At 36.1% G+C, this 24,594-nt stretch overlaps 1 protein-coding gene across 1 annotated transcript in view; it reads right to left on the bottom strand.

The window, feature by feature from the left end:
- Positions 1-233: 233 nt before the first annotated feature.
- FAM171B (family with sequence similarity 171 member B) overlaps positions 234-24,594 on the bottom strand; it is a 68,702-nt gene continuing 44,341 nt past the window's right edge. Inside the window, exons 4-8 of the mRNA XM_059055232.2 lie at positions 22,462-22,620; positions 13,869-14,039; positions 10,458-10,574; positions 5,111-5,234; positions 234-4,867 (exon numbers count right to left, since the gene is read on the bottom strand). Of these exons, the coding sequence (XP_058911215.1) occupies positions 3,523-4,867; positions 5,111-5,234; positions 10,458-10,574; positions 13,869-14,039; positions 22,462-22,620 (1,916 nt within the window). The 3' untranslated portion in view covers positions 234-3,522. The remainder of the gene's footprint in view (positions 4,868-5,110; positions 5,235-10,457; positions 10,575-13,868; positions 14,040-22,461; positions 22,621-24,594) is intronic.

Here is a 24,594-nt window from a genome sequence, read left to right as displayed (position 1 = left end):
TCATGCAATGGAAAAATGATGTCTATACTCAGCTTTAGTAGTAAAAATGTGAACCTTGGAAAAAGTGAAATACAAAGAGAAATCAAGTTCATTATATAAACAAAGGGTATTCAAATATGTTTATTTTACTATAGGGAGTGTAATAAAGAAAAAATAATTGAATATCCGCTAGATTAAACAACAGTTGAGGGAGGAATGTTTCATGTTTACCCAAAATAAAACAATGCATCAAGTACATTTTTAGATTTATTTTATTATCTTTACTGAACTATGTTTAACATTTTTTCAAATCTTCAGATTGTTAACAGTTTTCAGCAGTAGATATCCTAGTAATGGCACTAAGTACACTGAAATGTGAGATTCCTCTGATGAAAGAATACAAAAGATAGAAACACTTGGAAACAAGAGAGCAAAATGTCAACTCTAGGTCCGAGATGGAAATTAACATAGTCAAATTCTTTACAACTCTAGTACATGGAGAAATGAGTACTTCATTCCCTATAAATGAATATGTAACTTTGAGCTTCACATTCCTGGGAAGTTTTGAGGGACACAATTTGACCCACAGATCCCTAAAACTCTATACTATGTATTGATACCAGAGGATTCAAACACATAGAAAGTGATCTGAAAATGACTGCCAAAGCAAAGAAGTGCTTTTATTCCTCAATATTTGTGACCTTCGTGGTATACTGTGTATTATAAAAGGGCGTTATCCCTATACAACTGCATAAATGTCATAAAAATGGATTTTATAAATTCAAGATCATAATATGTATTCAAAAATACATATAGCTGTGCTTTAGTAAATGAACCCATTAGTTAATTAAGGGATAATTTTGCCTTTAAGATATATCCAAAGTATATATAAAGGATCCACAAATGTTAACAATATGTGACCAAAATTCTCAAGGTTTTCATTTGCAAAAAACTGTTGGTTTTCAATTTAAAAATTTTAAGAAAGTTGTGAATATTGCAGGATTTTTTATCACTTGGGTTAAGAAAAAGTAGATGGCTTCAGCTATTTAACAGGAAATTTGTGAACTACTCACAAATGAGAAGTTACACATTTTGGATCATTAGAAAAGATAAACTGTCTATACTTCCCAATTGAGAACAGAATGTGCAGTGTATAAAAAATAAGATTTTATTCTGAAACCAAAAAAAGTATTTCTAGAAAAGCCCTTGGGGATACATCTTCTCATTTCCTTTACACAAGAATGAGTAAGTGGCATACCTGAATGGTATACCCTTATATCAATGTGTGTATTCCATTACCAAGATAAGAGATTAAACATTTTTAAGGGTGGGGAAAATATACACTTAAAATATTGAAGTGCAATATATTACTATATAGTTTCTAACGTCATTCCAACATAAACAATGTATCAATATAAACTGGATTCAAAAAAGAATTAAACACACAAAGAGATGTCACTGGCATGCAAAATTCATGTTCCAACGTGAAACACGAGGTCTATATTTTTAATTAATAAAAACTGCACATCTGTTTAATTTGGCTAACAGAAAGAAAACACACATTTAATAAAGATGTTATCATATCCTTCTAATAAAGCAAGTCTATATCAAAGGCACTTCAGCAGAGCACTAACTCCTTAACCTTTTCCAAATCATTTTCATTTATGCTGCTTTTACTACATCTTTCTGTGTAAACCAATAAGAAGCCACTTCTAATTTTGGACCTTATCACTCCCCCCCCCGAAAAAAAAATTAAATCTATGTATTATCCAAAACATTTATCTCTATCATAGATTGGGGTAGAATATAGCAAACTTTTGCCTAGGTCTTAAATTCTTTGGGTTAATACAGGAAGGTGGTGTTATCTGACAGGTTAGATGCTTCAGAAATGGTTGTAGGAAAAAACTGGCTCAAGTCTACTGTCTTGGGGGAAAAAGCTGTTGTCTTTTGTTGTATATCTATATAATTTGACTGAAGCTAATGTGGCTAATTTTAGTTCTTTCAACTTGTTTATGTGCCTTGAGTCTCTGTTGCTTCCAAGTTAATTAGTAGGGCATGAGAAATAAAGCAATTTAGTTTCACTTTCCCCCAGGGGAAAGGGGAAGCTGCTTCAGACATCTGTCTTTATGGAAATTAAGAAAAATGGGATGAGCTGATTTTAATTAACAAAGAGCTTCATTTTTAGGACATATGAATGATAATTCGGAGTTGAAAACACATAATTAAAAACAGCTGTTGAATGTGTTCACACTGAATTCTTTGCTATGATGAAAAGAATATGAATATATGACTTCCAAACTTGGAAAAAATGTTATATTTATATAACTTAAAACATTTAAGTGATTTAAGAAAAATCTTTTACTTTTCCCATGAAATTGAAACTGTTTTTCCCAAACATTTTTTATGAATGTCAACTGAAAAAAAGATCTGGATATACACCTAGTATCATGAAGGTATTTTTGAGTCTCAGGGAAATGGCTTTTTTTTTTCTGCTTGACATTTCAGAAAATATTGAAATATGTACTTCCTTTAGCTCCACATATTTTAATTTTGAGTGTTTATAAGAAACTTTCAATTCATTGATTTTTAAAATCAAGTTTAATAGTGTTTAAGTGAGTGAATTTTTTTAAATAGAAGAAATATCTTAAAACTGATTTTAGCCTACACGTATCAGTGAGTCTTAAACTAAAAATTGGGGAGGGGGAGGAATGTTTGGGTTTTTTTGTTTTAGATTGGTAAAAAGTTTTCCTTAACAGCTAAGCTCACTTCACTTTTGGTGATGGGGAAGGGGGTAAGAAATTTTTAAAGAAAAATTCAGTATCAGGGCATTCATTTCTCAGATTTCGAAATAAACTAACACCTTGTTATTCTGTGACGTTGTATCCAAAAACAACCCAAGAGCTGGCATTTCCCTCTCTAACAACCAAGTAGCTTCTTGCCCATCTTATGTGAGTATGGAATTTACTTTTGGGTTGATAACAATACACATGCTGTTTAAGAAAGAAAGAAAAGGAGGTTTGGCCTTTGAACTCTAGAATAACATTAATCCAGAATATTTATCAAGTTATTTTCAAGTATAGGCAGTGGAGAACATAATAGTAACATTTCACAAGAATATGATGCCTGAAGAATACATTTTCATTTCTAAACATTTCACAGGGGTAGTCATCAAAGCAGAAGCAACATTTTTGGAAGCAACTTTAGGAGTACACTTTTCACTGTTATTCTTCAGAGTCAGGACTCAACTTGCTGACTGAGCAACATTTTTGGATAACTAACATCTTGAAGCTATTTTACATTCTGAATGCTTGGATACTTCAAATTCACCACCCAAAAGTAAATGAAAAGAATAGGCCAGAAAAAGCATTCCTTGGTATCTTTCTCTCACTACTGAATTACCATTTTACTCTTTACTCTGCTTGAGACATGTCCAGGGACCATGAGATTGCTCAGTCTCAACTTCTGCAGAAGTTCATGTGGCAGTTTACAACAACGAGCAAGAATAAACAGCACGAGACAGCAGAGACACAACCACTCTTGGTGTTAATTGATGGGAATCAGTGGGCGTTCCTCTCGCTTCTTCCAGATACTAGTCTTGCTATCTTTTTTGACTAGTGGTGGTCTTCCCCTTCTTTTAGTGGGGGATATATTGGCTTCAAAATCTTCAATGGTGCTTTTTCTTCCTGGGGACTCTTCCCCAGGGTGCTCCATGATAGCTCCACTCCCTCCATCTAGGAAGTGCCTTAAAGCTGGGTCCTCGGGGGAACAGACAGTGGTTCCACTCTCACTACTGCTCAGGTCTAAATCTTCTAAGTAAAGGATCTTAGGCTGATGCATACTTTTGATGAATGTTTTTTCCCGCTCCAGTTTTCTACTTGAGTGGTGCTCATTCATGTCCACCCCAGAGTCCAGACTCGTGTCATTGCTCTGGGCTCTCTTGCCCTTTTTCAGGTCTATGAAGGAGTGCCTCACTTGTGCGACTGGCTTTCCATCAAGAGACACAAACCAGGCTCTGGGATGGGGGGAGGGCTTTCCTTTGGACAGTTCTAGGAGGGTCTGTTCTGAAATTCCTTGAAGCTCTGATGAGAAGGGAGTCATTACAACAGCTTCATTTAGTGTTCCAGGAACAGAAACGGATTCTAGTAGGCTGTTTGAATACCGGCTCCAATCTGAAGTTTGGGATGGCAAGCTCTGTTGACCTTCGAGTGGGATATTCTCTTCCCTGGCATCTGGAGGCTGTACATGAGAATGCATTGGCATTTTGGGCAATGTCTGTGTAAAGTTCTCTCTATTTACTGGTTCCATCAATTGGCCATAGACTAACTGTCCCTTTCTTGGCAAAGTAGCTGACTTAGCAGTATGTAACTGCTCTGGAGTGGAGAAGAGGTCAGATGTTTGAAGGATGGCAATGGGCTGGCTGTAGATGTGCATAAGCTGTTCTGGAATGTGAGAATGCCCATACACATCTTCATTACCTGTGAGATACCTCTTTTCCTCTTGAGCGTCACCTAGAGATGAAGATATATTGTTGTTAATATGTTTAGGTTGTTTGGACCCTACATTGGGCTCCAAAGACTGAGCTGGGTTTCTTGAGTAATTATTTTGATTGACTGACAGAAATGAAACATCTTCATTGTAGATTTTTAAATTGTCCCGAGTTTTTACCATGGAAACTCTTTCTTCTGCTTCGACCTTTGATGGTTCCTTTTTCTGAGGGTTGTACGAGGAGCTTTTGGCACTGAATAACTGTGACTTGTCCTCGGTTTTTAATGCAGCTTTGACTGAACTGATGTGATTTATGTGAGTTGTTGAAGTTGTCTGGTCTCTCTTGAGGACCTCAAGCTTAGTGATATTTCTTTCTCTTTTCTGCGGAGTACCACACTTATCCCTAGAGTAGAAGAGAAGGCAAAAAAATGTTTAAAACTTATCTGGAAGATTTCATTTTAAAAAATCATCTCATAATATGTTTATTATATATGCAATGCTACTCTAAGAATATATCCATTTTTATTTTAATCTACATAGTTTAAAGATCAAACCATTGATTTCTACAATCATTGTAATACACAGAACTGACATGATACTATAATCTGATAGTTTCTGTCTTCATACACATTAATATTGTTCTTACCTGCAATAACAAAGAAGTACAGCAAAAAATCCAATGACAATGACTATTGTTCCTCCTAATATGGCTGAAAGAAACACTGTGTGGTAGGCAGTTATGTCCTTTGAATCGCCATTTATACCTGACCCTAAATGGTTCAAAATAAACAAATAAAGAGAAAATACATTATTTTAGGTCAAATTTTCAATGTTCTATCCTGGGCAAGGCAGATTAAATGTGTGTATACACAGCTGCATTTATTTGCTCCCCTCCCATGGCAGGCTTCCCTGTGGGTGGAGATTACTTTCCCTACCCCCTTTGGGCTTAATCAATTGACTTGCTCTGCCCAGTGAAATGTGAGCATCTTAAATGAGGCCGCCTGAACGGCCTGTCCTCTTGCTAAGGCCCTCTATTATGTGAATAGTATATCCCAAAGTTTTGCTATTCCTTCAACCTAGGTTCTGGAATGAGAAAAAATGTTGAACTGAACCAAGCCAAGCCCAACAGTCATGAAGTGAAAGCAACAGACAAGTGTTTGCTATCGTTAGCTGCTGAGATAACAGGTTTATTTGTTACTGATGGCTGTGTATTGCAGAAAGTGGCAGCGAGATGCTGAAGTGCTGCTATAACGAAACCTAAAATGTGTGACACTGGCTTCCAAGCCAGGCAGTGAGGAAACTGTTGCAGGATGCAATAAAAATGGTGGCCCAAGCCATGTGGTAGCAAAATATTTGCTGGAATAAACTGGGAGAAAATATTTCTAACGAGAGCTTTGTGCAAAGAGGTTTTGAGATAGAATGTAGTGAGTGTTGACTATGATTAGCTGCATTTGATTAAAAAAGAAATTTTAAAGATAAATTCAAAAAGAATTTGCCAAAGTAAGCAGGGATGAAAGGACCGAAGAGAATGCAAAAATTGGGGGACCTGAAGAATTAAAAGTTGCAATTTTTAATTGCAGGCTGGACTCCAGAACAAGATGACGCTATGATCCCAGCAAGCTAAGCCCAGCAGCAGCACAGGTGAGCCATTATTCTTCTTCATGAGAGCACATATATACAATGCTGTTGTAATTAGCTTAACTGCAGTAAATGCAGACTAAGCACTGGGATGATCAGTGCAGGCTATGAATATTCTGCATGAAAATAAATGCAACTGATCTTGAGGTAATGTTTCAACGTCACTAAGACATAATTTTGCTCAAAGATGTATATAACAACAACTCTACTGATCAGTATCAACTGGATTTTAATATATATTCAAGGGGATGAGACACCCGATTTTCTGGTCATCTTGACCATGAGAAAATGTCCAGCGTGAAGCTTTCAGCTTCACCAAGGACACTGGAAAGACTAAGGATCATGAGGCCTTTAGATCCTTTAACTTTTGCATCATCTAAGTTGATTAAAGTAATAGTAATATTAAAGGATTTGGAGAAGCAGTGTTGTGGTTATGCATTCAGACTTTAGAGCCAGAATGCCTGAACTGGAATCCTGGCCTCACCCTTTCTTCCTGTGAGGTATTGGGCAGGCTTCATTTACTTGTGTCTCAGTCCATAGCTGTCATACCTCACCCATGTGGGTTGTTATGAGGATTAAATGGGTTAATACGTATAAATATTTAGGTTAGCTATATTATACCACTGTTAGCTATATTATACCACTGTTGTTAAATGAAACGTCAAGGTTATAGAAGAACAGGCACTTCAATATTGACAACGCTTTCCTATATGGTAACTGATAATAAAATGTTTATCATATTGAATAGGCAACCAAGCACAGTATCGCACTATATGAAATTTCTTCACACAATATGAAATTTCTTCATCCAAAAAAGAGGTAAGAGTAACAATTCTACCTACAGATTTTTCTTCAGGATCCAGAGCTGCAACAGAGTAAAGTTCGGCTATTAACTGGGTGAAATTCAACTTCTTCTCCAAAAGAATATTGAATATATATTTCCACAATAGAGTAATGCTAACAGTTTTCACTCCACAGAATTCCAACAGAACTCACTTTGGGAATTAAGAGGCTGACATTGTTGCATTTGTCCCAAATCTTATATGTATGAGAATAGCAAAAAAGCATACATCTGCATGTGTGTGTGGGCACACTGCGTGTATATGCGCATGCCCAAAAGGGGTTAGAAAGGTAGAAAATTACAATATATTTTCATTCAAATATACTTGAAAATGCATATTTAAAAAAAGTAATGGTACTTGTTTAATAAATTCTATACTCAGCCACCTACTTACCTATAGCAATCTGTGAAAAACCAATTGATTTTAATTTCTTGCACTTAAACAGATTTCTAGAATTCCTTGAAAAAATATTAAGATTTACTTTAAAAACAGACACACCAGATACTAACTAGCCCATCATAGGACCAATTTTGAGTTTACGGTAACACTCGCATCCAAAAATGTTTAGGGACATTAGTGATCCTCATATCCAACTCCCGCAATTTAGAAAAAAGAAACTAATACTCAGATGGGTAAGTACCTATTTCAAGCTCACTCTGTTAATTACTGTCAAAGCCAGAACTACAGTCAAGTCTCGTATGGATTTTTCAAAACCATCACTAGAAGGTATCTAATTCAAACTGAATGGGAATCCCACACTTCTATGTTAGTACTCTGATTCACACAAAATCGTTCTTGACATATAAGCTAAAACAAAACTTCCACCTATTTTAGAAAATTTTCAGCTTTTATAATTCATAGTCATCTTGTATAAATTGGTTGCTTCAGGTATACTTTCAGTGGAAAGCACACTTCTCTATATAACTCAAGTGCCCCTTAGGTCATTTTTATTAGAAATGAAATAACTTGGATTTAGTTGAAGTATTAAAAATTAATTGTTCTTTTTCATTTTTTCATCATTTTATAGTTGCAAATCTAAATGGGATATGGTCAGATAGCTGGCAAGACTGCATGATATTTTGCACCATGAAAAACAAAAGTAATCACCCTCTGGTTCCTGAATAAATCTCATAAGCACTAAGTTCAAACAAAAACAGAACATCCTCTTGATCGTAATAGTTAATATTAATAGCTCATATTTCTTCTATTGAAATACTAAATTTTAGCTTCATTGAAAAAAGTCTTGTTACCTTGCATGGTTTAAAATTCAAAGGTTGTCAAATGTAAAATGAAAATATCAAACTATTTTTTAAATTGCAGAAAATAATCAAAGCCTTCAAAGTATTAATAGCCAGCCATAACAAAGTTAGAAGATAAATTGCTACAGAGAATTGTATGTAAAATGTCATCCACATCCTGGATCACGGTGTGCACTGGGACTATTCCTGAACAGAATGAAATAGTCAGGTTGCAGCTGCCTTACAGCTGGGAACAAAGACACTAGATAAACCAAAAGAATTATCTCTGACACATGATTAAAGATGAAGGAGTGACATATGTATTCAGCTTTCACACTTTCCCTAAACTTTACTAAAATGACATTGAAAGCTTTGTGTTTTTTTAATATTTTTTTTCATCTTGATTGGAGTACACTTGCTTTACAATACTGTGTTAGTTTCTACTGTATAACAAAGTGAATCAGCTATATGTATCCATATATCCCCATATCCCCTCCCTCCCACCCTCCCTATCCCACTCCTCTACATGGTCACAAAGCACTGAGCTGATCTCCCTGTGCTATGCAGCTGCTTCCCACTAGCTATCTGTTTTACATTTGGTAGTGTATATATGTCCATGACACTCTCTCACTTCCTCCCAGTTTACCCTTCCCCCTCCCTGTGTCCTCAAGTCCATTCTCTACGTCTGCGTCTTTATTCCTGTCCTGCCCCTCGGTTCTTCAGAACCTTTTTTTTTTTTTTAGATTCCATATATGTGTGTTAGCATACGGTATTTTTCTCTTTCTGACTTACTTCACTCTGTATGACAGACTCTAGGTCCATCTGCCTCACTACAAATAACTCAGTTTCGTTTCTTTTTATGGCTGAGTAATATTCCATTGTATATATGTGCCACATCTTCTTTATCCATTTGCCTGTTGATGGACACTTAGGATGTTTCCATGTCCTGGCTATTGTAAATACTGCTGCAATGAACATTGTGGTACATGACTCTTTTTGAATTATGGTTTTCTCAGGGTATATGCCCAGTAGCGGGATTGCTGGGTCGTATGGTAGCTCTATTTTTAGTTTTTTAAGTAACCTCCATACTGTTCTCCAAAGTGGCTGTATCAATTTACTTTCCCACCAACAGTGCAAGAGGGTTCCCTTTTTTCCACACCCTCTCCAGCATTTATTGTTTGTAGATATTTTGATGATGTTTTGTTTTTATAAATAGACAAAAACCCATAGGTTAAAGCAGACTGAGATAAGAGACAAGAGCAACAAGATGCTGACTGCTGGAAAGGTGACTTAGCAGAGCTGGCAGCAGGGAAAGCCAAGAATTTATAACAGTGAACACCCAGATGCCCTAGAAAGTGGTAGCAGGTCCATGATGCAACCAGTCTACACTACAGTAGGTTCGAGTATTTTTTTTAAGATGACTTAATGGATGAAACATGCAATGTTTGAGTATTTTGAGATAGAAATCCTATATCTTGAGTTGTGTTTAAGTACAAAGTAAATAGATAATTTGATACCATGTTAAATCTAGGAAAAATGAAATACTTATTTTTCCTAGAATATGAATAGGCCATTCCTAGCAGACAGCTCTTGGTTTTTGTCCACCTACTGTTCATGTGTCAGGCCAATCTCCATTTGAGCTATCACTTGTCTTATCTCGGAAACAGTCTGGGGACACTATTATTCAACAGCCCCACCAAGGAGACTGCTCATGACCTAAGTCTGGGCCCATCTAAATTCCACATCCCTAGAAAGATCAGGAACAGTGTGAGGAAAGGACTGCAAAGGGTTAGTATCAGCTGTTATGAAGCAGCAGTCTTCCAAAGACAGTCACGTAGGTCTGCTAACTGGGTCGTCTAGGATTCCTGCCTTTTACAGTATGCTTCTTCAGCTTTCCCTAGGATCCTGCAAACTCCCTATATCCTAACACATTTTTTAAATTATCTAAAATCTATTCCTGTTTTTTGCAACCAAAAACTCTAACTGATCTGGGTAGAATTTATTCATAAAAAGTAAACTAAGGAAATTCTTGATTTGAATACACTTCACATTCATCAGATATTACAGCTATAAACGACCTTAGAGTTCATGGAATTTAATCTTTCCTGATACACATGGAAAAAATAAAATAAAGCTGAGATCAAGAGACTGAAAGCTTTTTCCAGTGTCATACAGTAAGTGGCAATGCTCAGAATAAAATAGGAATCTCCTAATATCAATTTCAGCATGCCTATTTGGACTTCTTAAAATTTACTCTGTTTCATTTTTACCATACCTCTAGTTCCTGGAAGTGGAGCTGCTATCCAGTAGCCCAAATGAGGTGCCTCGTATGTCCAAATTAAATGATTGTTATATTCCTTGACCATTCCCCGGCCATGATTTACCCAGGCACCTAAAAAGGAAGGCAAGTAAAAAATACTAATTGATTAGTTTATATATCTTTAATGCTGATAGGAGTTTGCTGATAGTCATGTATAGAATACTTTGCAGGACTTTTTCAAAGATTATGAAAATTGTGGCAATATATTATCATGGGATAATATACATTACATCATAATATAGTACATATTATAATATATTAAATAGAATAATTTGATTTGTTATGACTAAAGGAAATAAAATAAATACTAATAAACTAAGGATATAGATCTATTTAGGGAAATCATGACTCCAAATAATGTCTACATTGTGCATATTGAGATATGTCTTAAGAATGTGAGTAATTAAATCCAAATTTATCAACAGGTGGTTGTTACCTATTCTGGGATTCTGATTAAACACTTATAGTCTATGTTTTATGGCCTTATTATTTATTAAATACTGTTTTGTTCTAGTACTGCTGGCATAGCTCTTTTAGAACTCAATTTTTAAACTTTTTAAAAAATGCTATTCGGATTCAATTAAATGTTATCCACAGAAAAAAGCATTCAGTAAAGCCAGTATCTTTTATGAAGTCCAGCATAACAAAGCTATTTATAAGTTTGGTGTATAGTTGTATTTGGTTTATTGATTCCTTGTAATGATGTATATCTATATAACATGTAAAACAGTGTTTTTAATAAGGTAGACAAACTTGAAATTATCAGAACAATCAACCTTCTGCTTTTTAGAAGGTCACATTAAAACTAAGCATTACATATGTGACAAATCAATTCAAAAATTCTGCCACTGGAAGGTACATTAGAGACAAAGCCCTTTTTCAGGAGAAACAGTCAGAGAGCAGAACTCAAAGCAGATATTCTTCTTTAAAGTGTCTTAAAACAATTCTCTCATTCAACAAATTATCTTAAAACAATTCTCTCATTCAACAAATTAGGAAATTGAGGCCAGAATAAATTAAGTGATTTGCTCAAAATCACACTGCTGGTAAATGGACCAGGATCCAGGTCTTAGAGCTCTTAATCCAATGTTTAACAGTAGTATACCACTGTGACATTGTGATTTATAATAAGAAATATATATGTGGTCTTAATCCCCAGTCCTGGCACAGAGCTCCTAAAACCTCGGAATTTCCTATGTGATAAGGTCCAAAAAGGTGGAGAGTGTCTTTTGTTGTTCATAACAAGCTGCTTTCAATGACACCTGAGTTTATGTTAATGAGGTGAATTTTGGAAAGTCCCTGTGGATAGGAGGCTGGTTGCCAGGGGAGCCAACCACGTGATCAGAGGGTTGGACCTTTCATCTGCACCCCCACGCACCCCTGTAGAGGAGGAAGAGGGGCTGGAGCTCTAACTCAATCACCAGTGTTCAATGATTTAATCAATCATGCTTACATAATAAGGCCTCCATAAAAATCCCTGAACTCCAGGGTTTAGAGAGCAGAGTTGGTGAACACATGGAGGTGCTGGGAGGGTGAAGCACCCAGAGGAGAGAGCACTAAAACTCCAGGCCCTTTCTCCCATACCTTGCCCTATGCATCTCCTCCATCTGGCTATTACCAAGTTGTACCCTTCTATAACAAACTGATAATCTAGTTAGTAAACTGTCTTCCTGTGAGCTGTTCTAGCAAGTTATCAAACTCGAGGAAAGGGTCATGGGAACCTCCAGTTTATAGCCAGCTAGGCAGAAGCATGGGTGACAAGCTGGACTTGCAACTGGCCTCTTGAGTTGGGGGCTGTAGGACCGAGCCCTTAACCTGTAGGATCTGACACTAACTCCAGGTAGAGAGTGTCTAAATTGAATGAAATTTTAGGACACTTATTAGCTCGTGTTAAGAGTCCTGCTTGGTACAGAAAAAACACCCTCACATTTGGTGACCAGAAGTGAAGTTTTGATTGTAGAATAGAGTTGAGAGAAGAAGAGATTGTCCCTTACAACTACCATTGTTACTTATATAGTTTCTAGTCTTTCTTAAACAATATTTTATCTTCTATATATGTTTTTATCTTCTATAGTGAACATGTGTGTGTCTGTGCGTTTTATTCTTTTATAGTGAACATGTGTGTGTTTGTGCCTCACTACCTACCTTTCCAGTTACAGTGAAACCTCATTCCAAATCTCCTTTGAGGATCTACTGCTCCCTATTCTCAGTCCACATGACTAGTTTAGGGCTCCAATCCCAGTTCCAACACATGACTTAAGCCTAAATAAATTTGTGCAATCTATTTGCAGGCCACAAAGATTGGTTCCAAGATGGGCATGCAAACCCCATTCTACAAATGCAGTGAATCCAAGGGCTAATGTAATAGCTACTAGGAAAAGAATTTCTCTTTCCGTTGGACTTTAACCTGGGTAGTATAAAGTGAGAGCACCTACAGCCTTCTTGACACTCAGAAGGGAAATCCTATTCCAGAAAGGTATTAACATAGGAAACAGATGAGAGAGAAATCAAGTCCTGCAAAACTGTCTAGGCTGTGTATCAAGACTTAACCCAAGACAGTTCTACCCCTGGACCCAGTTTTGGACTGATCATTTTTTCTTGTTTTTGTTTTTTGATAAAGGTTCCCACTTTATTTACATGGAAACACCAGAAAACCAAGAGAAGCAGAAGGGAACAAAAAGTGCATCCAGCTGCTATTTAGGAGGGTAAACTCAGGGAACAAAATTGGTATGAAAGACTTTTTTTTGGAAAATAATCTCTCTACTCTCTCTCTCTCTCTCTCTCTCATATATATATATATATATATATATATATATATATATATATATATATATATATATAAATATATAATACACATACATATATACACACACATACATATAAAACACAATATTATTTTCATGAAATTAGCATACATTTATCAATTGCTTTAGCCAAGCTTTTAGATATAACTTCATATTGTCTATCAAAACAAAAATAAACCCATAAGAGCTGAAATAATTTTTAAAATTTTATTTCTGCTCAAAATATAAAAACATGGGAATGTGAGTAAATAATGCTATCTTAAAATGTAACAGTGATATCCTTTTCCCCACAATTGTATTATATTAATCAAAGTAGGGCCACTTTTGGTCATTAACAAAGTGCTTAAAATTATAATATTACTGATTTAGTACTCTACTAAAGATAAAACATTCAAATATAAATATTTTAATGTTTTAAATAAGGCATATTAAAATTTAACATTATATATAAAATATAGAAATTTTATTTATCAATTATACCTTAATAAAGCTGAAAATTTTTAATAAAAATATAGAAACATATTTCTAAAATATTCAGAACCTTTTCACCTAGCTCACATACCTGTGTTCATATCAAATGTCCAGGCAGGTATGTGATCCCCTGCACTTATACCATTTGTACGTAGAAGTGGGAGAGAAATTTGAATAGAGCCATCCACTTTTAATTCTTTTCCTCCAGAATATATTTTCACACATATTGCAGCAAGAGGAGTCAGTTCATTGCCTTCAAAACCTAAAAACAGAAGACAGTTCATTAAAATCATATGTAAAACACAAACTGTAGTTGTGTCTTAACAACAGACTAATATGGGCCTAAAATATCTAGTTCCTCTATTTCACCCAGGGTTATCCATTTTAATATCAAATAGATACTGGATTCTGCTTAAGAATTTTTAAACTATAAAATATATCATAAATAAATGCTATACTTATGTAACATTGACAAATCAGTATGAGCCTAAAGATAGAATTCTCTCTGAGTCCTCTGATTTAAGGTCACTGGAATCTAATTCAATGTTTTTAAAAACCTACAAAACCAACAGGAAGGCTGCTTCTCTGAGGGGGAGACATTTGAGCAGTGGCCAAATGAGAAGGTGCCATCCATGCAGAGACCTCTCCCAAATCAGAAGTGATCTTAGTATGTGTAAGAAAGAAAGAAGACTGGAGGTCAGAGACAGATGGGAATAGCATAGCGCCTTGGAGGCCATGGAAAGGAATCCTTATTATCGCTGCCACCGAATCTGGTATATGTCTTCAGTTATCAGACAGGGCAACCACTGGCTTATTGGAAATTTTCTGTTACATTTAAGAGAATTAACCTTTGTAAACTTCCTGAAACTCTAACCATAAGGTAAGCAAAGTAATGCCATACATATTCTGTAGACTAGTTGCATTGGTCACTAATGCACTGTAAAAAGTACTGTGTAATCTGTAAGTAATTATAATCTCTTATATCAAACTATTTATAAAGCCAGTTGGCTTTCTTAACTCCACCCCTCAGTTCTATACAGTCGGTGCCTTCACATAGTGAATGTAGCTGAAACTGATGAAATCAGCATCCCACCATTTGGGATAAGGCCAACTCAAAGAAGAAGGAAAAAAGAGTCTGAAAGACAATGAGGAGGAAACTTTCACAAAGAATTTTCATACTTGTAGAACTCTAGAACTGTACAATCCAGTAGAGTTGCCAGAAGCAGCATGCAGCAATTTAAATTTAAATGAAATGAGCAATGTAGTTTCTCAGTGCACTGGTTATGTGTCAAGAGCTCAACAGCCACATGTGGCTCAGCAGCTACCAGACTGGGCAGAGAAGAACATGCCCATTTGTCAGCACAGCTCTAGAACTTTGAAAATGTTAGCAGCATTCTCAGGACAATTGAAATGTTTAATGAATAATCTCAAAAGCAGGTGGCAGAGGAATGCTGAAGGGCAAAGCACACTTCCCACTGAATCTAATGAGTGTTGTTCATAAAAACCCTCCAGTACACCATGAGCTTGATTTGCAATAGTGTATATATTGGTACCATTCTTATGATGTTTTTATTTTGAGCATCCTGTAACTTACAACTGGAAAACTTTGGCAGGTATCTTAGATTGGCTTCCTCAAGAAGCAAACCCTGAAATAACAATATGGAGGAAGCACCCACCACTGAGGGAATGGAGGAGTAACACAGAAGAAGGAAGCCAACGCAGGATGTGTTAATGAACAGGTGTGTATGCGTTATGTGTTCTTTATCCGTCATTGGTTGAGAGCTTGCCCGTTGTGAGGGCCAAGTCTGCATCCTGGACCAGGGAATGACCTTAGGCAGAGTCACAGATGTGTGCAGTAGGAAACATAGGCTTGTAACAGAAGACAGGGTCATCTGGCTGGGGCATCAACAGCATCAGCTACAGCAAGTTAGGAAAAAAACAAAACAAAAACCTATCTAACATCTATAGACTTATTACTCTAATTTCTGACTACTCCCCAAACAACATGAACCAAAAATTTGACTCAAGGGAAAACATAAAAATTACATATTGTCTGAGGTGATTTTAAAAACAGTGGAATAAACAGAAGTTTAAAAAAAATAATTGCCAGGGGACGTTCAAGATGGTGGAGGAGTTAAGACATGGAGATCACCTTCCTCCCCACAAATACATCAAAAATATATCTACATGTGGAACAACTCCTACAGAACACCTACTGAATGCTGGCAGAAGGCCTCAGACTTCCCAAAAGGCAAGAAACTGCCCACGTGTCTGGCCGTGTGGCTCACAGGGTCTTGGTGCCGTGGCTGGGTGTCAGGCCTGAGCCTCTGAGGTGGGAGAGCTGAGCTCAGGACATTGGTCCACCAGAGACCTCCTGGCCCAGCCCCACATAATATCAATCAACCAGAGCTCTCCCAGAGATCTCCATCTTAATGCTAAGACCCAGCTCCACTCAACGACCAGCAAGCTCCAGTGCTGGACTCCCCATGCCAAACAACTAGCCAGACAGGAACACAACCCCACCCATTAGCAGAGAAGCTGACTAAAATCATAATAAGGTCACAGACACCCCAAAACACACCACCAGATGCGGTCCTGCCCACCAGAAAGACAAGATCCAGCCTCATCTACCAGAACACAGGCACCAGTCCCCTCACCAGGAAGCCTACATAGCCCACTGAACCAACCTTACCATGGGGGGCAGACACCAAAAACAATGGGAACTACAAACCTGCAGCGTGTGAAAAGGAGACCCCAAACACAGTAAGTTAAGCAAAATGAGAAGACAGAGAAATAGGCAGCAGATGAAGGAGCAAGGTAAAAACCCACCAGACCAAACAAATGAAGAGGAAATAGGCAGTCTACCTGAAAAAGAATTCAGAGTAATGATAGTAAAGATGATCCAAAATCTTGGAAGTAGAATGGAGAAAATACAAGAAACATTTAACAAGGACCTAGAAGAACTACAGAGCAAAGAAACAATGATGAACAGCACAATAAATGAAATTAAAAATTCTCTAGAAGGAATCAATAGCAGAATAACTGAGGCAGAAGAGTGGATAAGTGACCTGGAAGATAAAGTAGTGGAAATAACTACCACAGAGCAGAATAAAGAAAAATGAAGGAAAAGAATTGAGGACAGTCTCAGAGACCTCTGGGACAACACTAAATGCACCAATATTCTAATTATAGGGGTCCCAGAAGAAGAAGAGAAAAAGAAAGGGACTGAGAAAATATTTGAAGAGATTATAGTTGAAAACTTCCCTAATATAGAAAGGAAATAGTCAATCAAGTCCAGGAAGCACAGAGTCCCATACAGAATAAATCCAAGGAGAAATGCGGCAAGAGACATATTAATCAAACTATCAAAAAATTAATACAAAGAAAAAATATTAAAAGCAGCAAGGGAAAAACAACAAATAACACACAAGGGAATCCCCATAAGGTTAACAGCTGATCTTTCAGCAGAAACTCTGCAAGCCAGAAGGGAGTGGCAGGACATATTTAAAGTGATGAAAGGGAACAACTTACAACCAAGATTACCCAGAAAGGATCTCATTCAGATTCGATGGAGAAATTAAACCTTTATAGACAAGCAAAAGCTAAGAAAATTAACCACCAACAAACCAGCATTACAACAAATGCTAAAGGAACTTTTCTAGGCAGGAAACACAAGAGAAGGAAAAGACCTACAATAACAAACCTAAAACAATTAAGAAAATGGTAATAGGAATATACATGTCAATAATTACCTTAAATGTAAATGGATTAAATGCTCCAACCAAAAGACACAGACTGGCTGAATGGATACAAAAACAAGACCCATATATATGCTGTCTACAAGAGACCCACTTCAGACCTAGTGACACATACAGAATGAAAGTGAGGTGATGGAAAAACATTCCACACAAATGGAAATCAAAAGAAAGCTGGAGTAGCAATTCTCATATCAGACAAAACAGACTTTAAAATAAAGACTATTACATGAGACAAAGGACATGACATAATGATCAAGGGATCAACCCAAGAAGATATAACAATTGTAAATATTTATGCACCCAACACAGGAGCACCTCAATACATAAGACAAATGCTAACAGCCATAAAAGGGGAAATTGACAGTAACACAATCATAGCAGGGGACTTTAACACCCCACTTTCACCAATGGACAGATCATCCAAAATGAAAATAAATAAGGAAACACAAGCTTTAAATGATATATTAAACAAGATAGACTTAATTGATATTTATAGGACATTCCATCCAAAAACAACAGAATACACTTTCTTCTCAAGTGCTCATTGGACATTCTCCAGGGTAGATCATATCTTGGGTCACAAATCAAGCCTTGGTAAATTTAAGAAAATTGAAATCGTATCAAGTATCTTTTCTGACCACAACACTATGAGACTAGATATCAATTACAGGAAAAAAATCTGTAAAAAACATAAACACATGGAGGCTAAACAATACGTTATTAAATAACCAAGAGATCTCTGGAGAAATCAAAGAGGAAATCAAAAAATACCTAGAAACAAATGACAATGAAAACATGATGACACAAAATCTATGGGATGGAACAAAAGCAGTTCTAAGAGGGAAGTTTATAGCAATACAATCCTACCTCAAGAAACAAGAAAAATCTCAAATAAACGACCTAACCTTACACCTAAAGCAATTAGAGAAAGAAGAACAAAAAAACCCCAGAGTTAGCAGAAGTAAAGAAATCATAAGGATCAGATCAGAAATAAATGAAAAAGAAATGAATGAAATAATAGCAAATATCAATAAAACTAAAAGCTGGTTCTTTGAGAAGATAAACAAAATTGACAAACCATTAGCCAGACTCATCAAGGAAAAAAGGGAGAAGACTCAAATCAACAGAATTAGAAATGAAAAGGAGAAGTAACAACTGACACTGAAGAAATACAAAGGATCATGAGAGATTACTACAAGCAACTCTATGCCAAGAAAATGGACAACCTGGAAGAAATGGACAAATTCTTAGAAAAGCACAACCTTCCGAGACTGAACTAGGAAGAAATAGAAAATATGAACAGACCAATCACAAGCACTGAAATTGAACTGTGATTAAAAATCTTCCAACAAACAAAAGCCCAGGACCAGATGGCTTCACGGACGAATTCTATCAAACATTTAGAGAAGAGCTAACACCTATCCTTCTCAAATTCTTCCAAAATATAGTAGAGGGAGGAACACTCCCAAACTGTATCCTTATCAGTGATACAGACCAATATCACTGATAAACATAGATGCAAAAATACTCAACAAAACACTAGCAAACAGAATCCAACAGCACATTAAAAGGATCATACACTACGATCAAATGGGATTTATCCCAGGAATGCAAGGATTCAATATATGCAAATCAATGTGATAAACCATATTAACAAACTGAAGGAGAAAAACCATATGGTCATCTCAATAGATGCAGATAAAGCTTTCAATTAAATTCAACACCCATTTATGATAAAAACCCTCCAGAAAGTAGGCATAGAGGGAACTTACCTCAACATAATAAAGGCCATATATGACAAACCCACAGCCAATATTGGTCTCAATGGTGAAAAACTGAAACCATTTCCACTAAGATCAGGAACAAGACAAGGCTGCCCACTCTCACTACTATTATTCAACATAGTTTTGGAAGTTTTAGCCACAGCAATCAGAGAAGAAAAAGAAATAAAAGGAATCCAAATCAGAAAAGAAGTAAAGCTGTCACTGTTTGCAGATAACATGATACTATACATAGAGAATCCTAAAGATGCTACCAGAAAACTATTAGAGCTAATCAATGAATCTGGTAAAGTAGCAGGATATAAAATTAATGCACAGAAATCTCCTGCATTCCTATACACTAATGATGAAAAATCTGAAAGAGAAATTAAGGAAACACTCCCATTCACCACTGCAACAAAAAGAATAAAATACCTAGGAATAAACCTTCCTAAGGAGACAAAAGACCTGTTTACAGAAAACTATAAGACACTGATGAAAGAAATTAAAGATGATACCAACAGACGGAGAGATATACCATGTTCTTGGATTGGAAGAGTCAACATTGTGAAAATGACTATACTACCCAAAGCAGTTTACAGAGTCAATGAAATCCCTATCAAACCACCACTGGCATTTTTCACAGAACTAGAACAAAAAATTTAACAATTTGTATGGAAACACAAAAGGTCCCGAAGAGCCAAAGCAATCTTGAGAAAGAATATCGGAGGTGGAGGATTCAGGCTCCCTGACTTCTGACTATACTACAAGGCTACAGTAATCAGGACAGTATGGTACTGGCACAAAAACAGAAATATAGATCAATGGAACAGGCTAGAAAGCCCAGAGATAAACCCACGCACATATGGTCACCTTATCTCTGATAAAGGAGGCAAGAATATACTGTGGAGAAAAGACAGCCTCTTCAATAAGTGGTGCTGGGAAAACTGGACAGCTACATGTAAAAGTATGAAATTAGAACACTCCCTAACACCACACACAAAAATAAACTAAAAATGGGTTAAAGACCTAAATATAAGGCCAGACACTATCAAACTCTTAGAGGTAACATAGGCAGAACACTCTATGACAAACATCACAGCAAGATCCTTTTTGACCCACCTCCTAGAGAAATGGGAATAAAAACAAAAATGGGACTTAATGAAACTTAAAAGCTTTTGCACAGGAAAGGAAACCATAAAGAAGACGAAAAGGCAACCCTTAGAATGGGAGAAAATATTTGCAAATGAAGCAACTGACAAAGGATTAATCCCCAAAATTTACAAGTGGCCCAGGCATCTCAATATCAAAAAAACAAACAACCCAATCCAAAAATGGGCAGAAGACCTAAACTGACATTTCTTCAAAGAAGATATACAGATTGCCAACAAACACATGAAAGGATGCTCAACATCACTAATCATGAGAGAAATGCAAATCAAAACTACAGTGAAGTTTCAGCTCACATGAGTCAGAATGCCCATCATCAAAAAATCTACAAATGATAAATGCTGGAGAGGGTGTGGAGAAAAAGTAACCCTCTTGCACTGTTAGTTGGGATGTAAATTGATACAGCCATTATGGAGAATAGTATGGAGGTTCCTTAAAAAACTAAAAATAGAATTACCATATGACCCAGCAATCCCACTACTGGGCATATACCCTGAGAAAACCATAATTCAAAAAGAGTCATGTACCAAAATGTTCATTGCAGCACTATTTACAATAGCCAGGACATGGAAGCAACCTAAGTGTTCATTAACAGATGAATGGATAAAGAAGATGTGGCACATATATACAATGGAATATTACTCAGTCATAAAAAGGAATGAAACTGAGTTATTTGTAGTGAGGTGGATAGATCTAGAGTCTGTCATACAGAGTGAAGTAAGTCAGAAAGAGTAAAACAAATACTGTATGCTAACACATATATATGGAATCTAAAAAAAAAAGCATTCTGAAGAACCTAGGGGCAGGACAGGAATATAGACACAGACGTAGAGAATGGACTGAGGACATGGGGAGGGGGAAGGGCAAAGTGAGAGAGTGGCATGGACATATATACACTACCAAAGGTAAAATAGATAGCTAGTGGGAAGCAGCCGCATTGTACAGGGTGCTTTGTGTCCATCTAGAGGGGTGGGATGGGTGGGTGGGATAGGGGGGGTGTGATAGGGAGGGTGGGAGGGAGACGTAAGAGGGAGGGGATATTGGGATATATGTATACATATATAGCTGATTCACTTTGTTGTGTAGCAGAAACTAGCAAACCATTGTGAAGCTATTATATTCCGAATAAAGATGTTTAAAAAAAAATACAAACCTTGTAAAGTTTTTAAAGTTTTAGCAAAACACACTGCTACTCAAAGTGAAAAAATAATAAAAAAATAAAAACAGTGGAGTTTGTTAATTGCAACAACTGGTTGAAATGGTAGAATAAGTGTGAATGTACAGAGGGAAGATACAGTTTTTATAGGTGTCATTCATAAGTTAATTGTTAAATAGTGTAAGATTCCATCATCTTCGTAATATAAGTCATGACAACCTTATGTAAGTGTGCTGAATATAAAAAATACTTTTTATATATAAAAAGTATGCTGAATATAAAAAATATGTACAATTTTTTATATATAAAAAATACTAGTGCTGCTGAATATAAAAAATACTTTTCAATATTACCATTTTACTCAGAGGATATCAAATATATTTGAAAAGAAAAATTTCCAGTTGCTTACTCTAACCTATAAACTTTTTTATATCTAACAATTATTGACACTTCTGATCAATTTGATAAGAATGAATAGGTCAAATTATAATATATGTGTAAACTTCTTAATCAAATTTCCACTGTCAAATGTATTTTTTAATTTGCAAAATTATACGATAATCATTACTATTTTCAATACATTGTTTACCTCCTTTGGATAAAAATATCCTGTAAATTAAACTCTCCATTAATTTGAAATAATGTATGCAGAAGACTGGTATAATCTTTCTTTCATTGGATCAAAGGGACTGCCTATAAACACTTTAATAACTATATTTATGTTTCAAAAGTGACATGTCTCCTCCAAAGCTGAATTGAATTTCAAACATCTAAATAAATAGTACTTGATGAGATTTATGTACTGTTTTTATAAATAGATTATAAAAAATTAGAAAATACCTGACTTATTGAGAGTAATTCCAGTCGTATACAGAAAATTATCCACTTTCAAAAACTGTTGTAGGACTGTAAGGTAGCCTGTAACGTTGCTAATGTGATGGCTGTTGGGTAGTCTAATTAAGGCTTTTGAAAACTGAACACTTGGTTGAGATTTGGCATCTGGAAAAAGGAAACCTCATTAGCAAATAGACAAAGCAAATGCATATTAAGCACAGCACTATTCGTCAGGACATTTTACTCTAAGTGAACCAGTTATTTCTAAAACATTACTGACATCTCCTAATTATAATTATTATTTTATATTCAGATCTGAATAAATAAGAAATGCCCCTTTCTTTAGATCATACAAGGCACCTTTAGCCTAGAGAGTGCTTGATTCGCCTGGCCAGAATTTCTTCGCCCTTTGAGTTTCACTCTAGGGAACCACACATTGACCCATGTGGTTCACTTGGGGTTTCATTTCTGTAACAAGAGTAGAGGTAATGGTGTATGCCAGAATAGGCTGAAACCAATCAAAAGCATCTCATTATCCTGTTGGCCACAGTGATTTGTTGAACTATGGGACTTGTGACAACCACAGTTAATGAGATGCAATGTGAGTTTTGCTTGGACTTCTAGGGGAAAAGACCTGCTATTCCCCACTAGATTTTATGTGAGCAGATATATGTCTGGGAGTTGAAAAAGCCATCTTGTGACCAAAAATGAGAGCTCGTTTGAAAATGAGACAATATTTAAGGACTGGAGAGTTGAGAAATGGAAAGAGTAAAACTAGTTCTCAGTTATTTCAACTGAAGCCCCTGATCAAGCCATGTCTAAAGTTGGTCCCATTCCTACACTTATCAATCATTTGGGTAATAAATAAGTGCTTCCTTTGGGCTTAAGCTAGTTTTGGGTTGGGTTTTCAGCAACTTGCAACAGAAAGTATCTTTGATGGTAAGCCATATACTTAAGTAGGTAGGTTTCTGCATCAGGCAATTAAACATGCATTAAAAGTTTTTCAAATGCCAGGCATTCAATTTATAAATATTATCTCATGTAAATAACTTTGAATTGACTATCCTCTGATTTATGGAGAACCCAGGGACAATATTGATTTTTTTCTGTAATCAGCAGATCTTTAACAATTCAAGGGTCAACTCATATCATTAAAACTAAAAATTATCAGAAACAATCAGTTAAATTCTTAGGATGAAAAAAAGTATCCGTTTTTAAAGAGTTACATGACAATAAAAAATAAACTATACACTGACTGAGAATTATCTTACATTGTTTTATTTATCATTTATGTATGAAGCTAGAAAAATGGTACCTGGAAAATAAACAGTTAAGGGATATAAAGAAAAACAGCACATCTATATTATCCTTGTTAAATTGCTTTGAGGGCACAATGCAATACCTTTTGATCCCTTACAGGTACTATCTACAACTTACTTACTCTTTTAAAATGTGTGGCTTAATTATGATGAAAATCCAAACTTCTTTACAACTGAAAACATGTACACTAAAGGAAATGTCTAACTGAACTTCTCTAAGGTTTTACACATTCCTGAAGTTTCCAATTTTTCCTGCTCCTTTAACTACAAATAGATTTACACACAGGCCTAACACATTTTTCACTATACAAAATGAACCACTTCCTGATAAAATCTTAGAAGGAAAAATATAAACGTTTTTTGGAAGTTAAGAAGTGAGGATGTGTACTTTCTAAGGAAAGGTTTAACATCATCAGAAACATCCATCCCTTCTCGGTTGGCCTCACCAATAGGTCAACTCTTAGGGAAATGAGGCAGTAAAAGGAATTCCAGAGGGCTCACAGTGTTCTCACAGAGATGGGCACATGGCATGGGCAGTGCCACCCAGACAGACGAGAGCTCACCACTGCTTGGTACAGTGGCAAAGGAGTGGTACGTGAACATGCTCACGCTGATTCTTTTCATATAACCCAGCAGAAATTACAATTTGTTATGGGGTTTGAAGAATCCAGTAAGGAGTAGGATGTGTCAAGATTAAAACCAAAACAAATAAATGAAGCAGGACTGCGGAGAACCTGATTTCACTAAGGCCCCAGCAGCATAAAATGTGGCCTCTCTCTGCAAACATGTAGTTCCTATTTACTTTCCATCCTTCATACGC

Source organism: Kogia breviceps, chromosome 2 (genome assembly GCF_026419965.1).
Source record: "Kogia breviceps isolate mKogBre1 chromosome 2, mKogBre1 haplotype 1, whole genome shotgun sequence".
NCBI classification, from domain to species: Eukaryota; Metazoa; Chordata; class Mammalia; order Artiodactyla; family Physeteridae; genus Kogia; species Kogia breviceps.
This window is presented reverse-complemented; position numbering and strand designations above follow the sequence as displayed.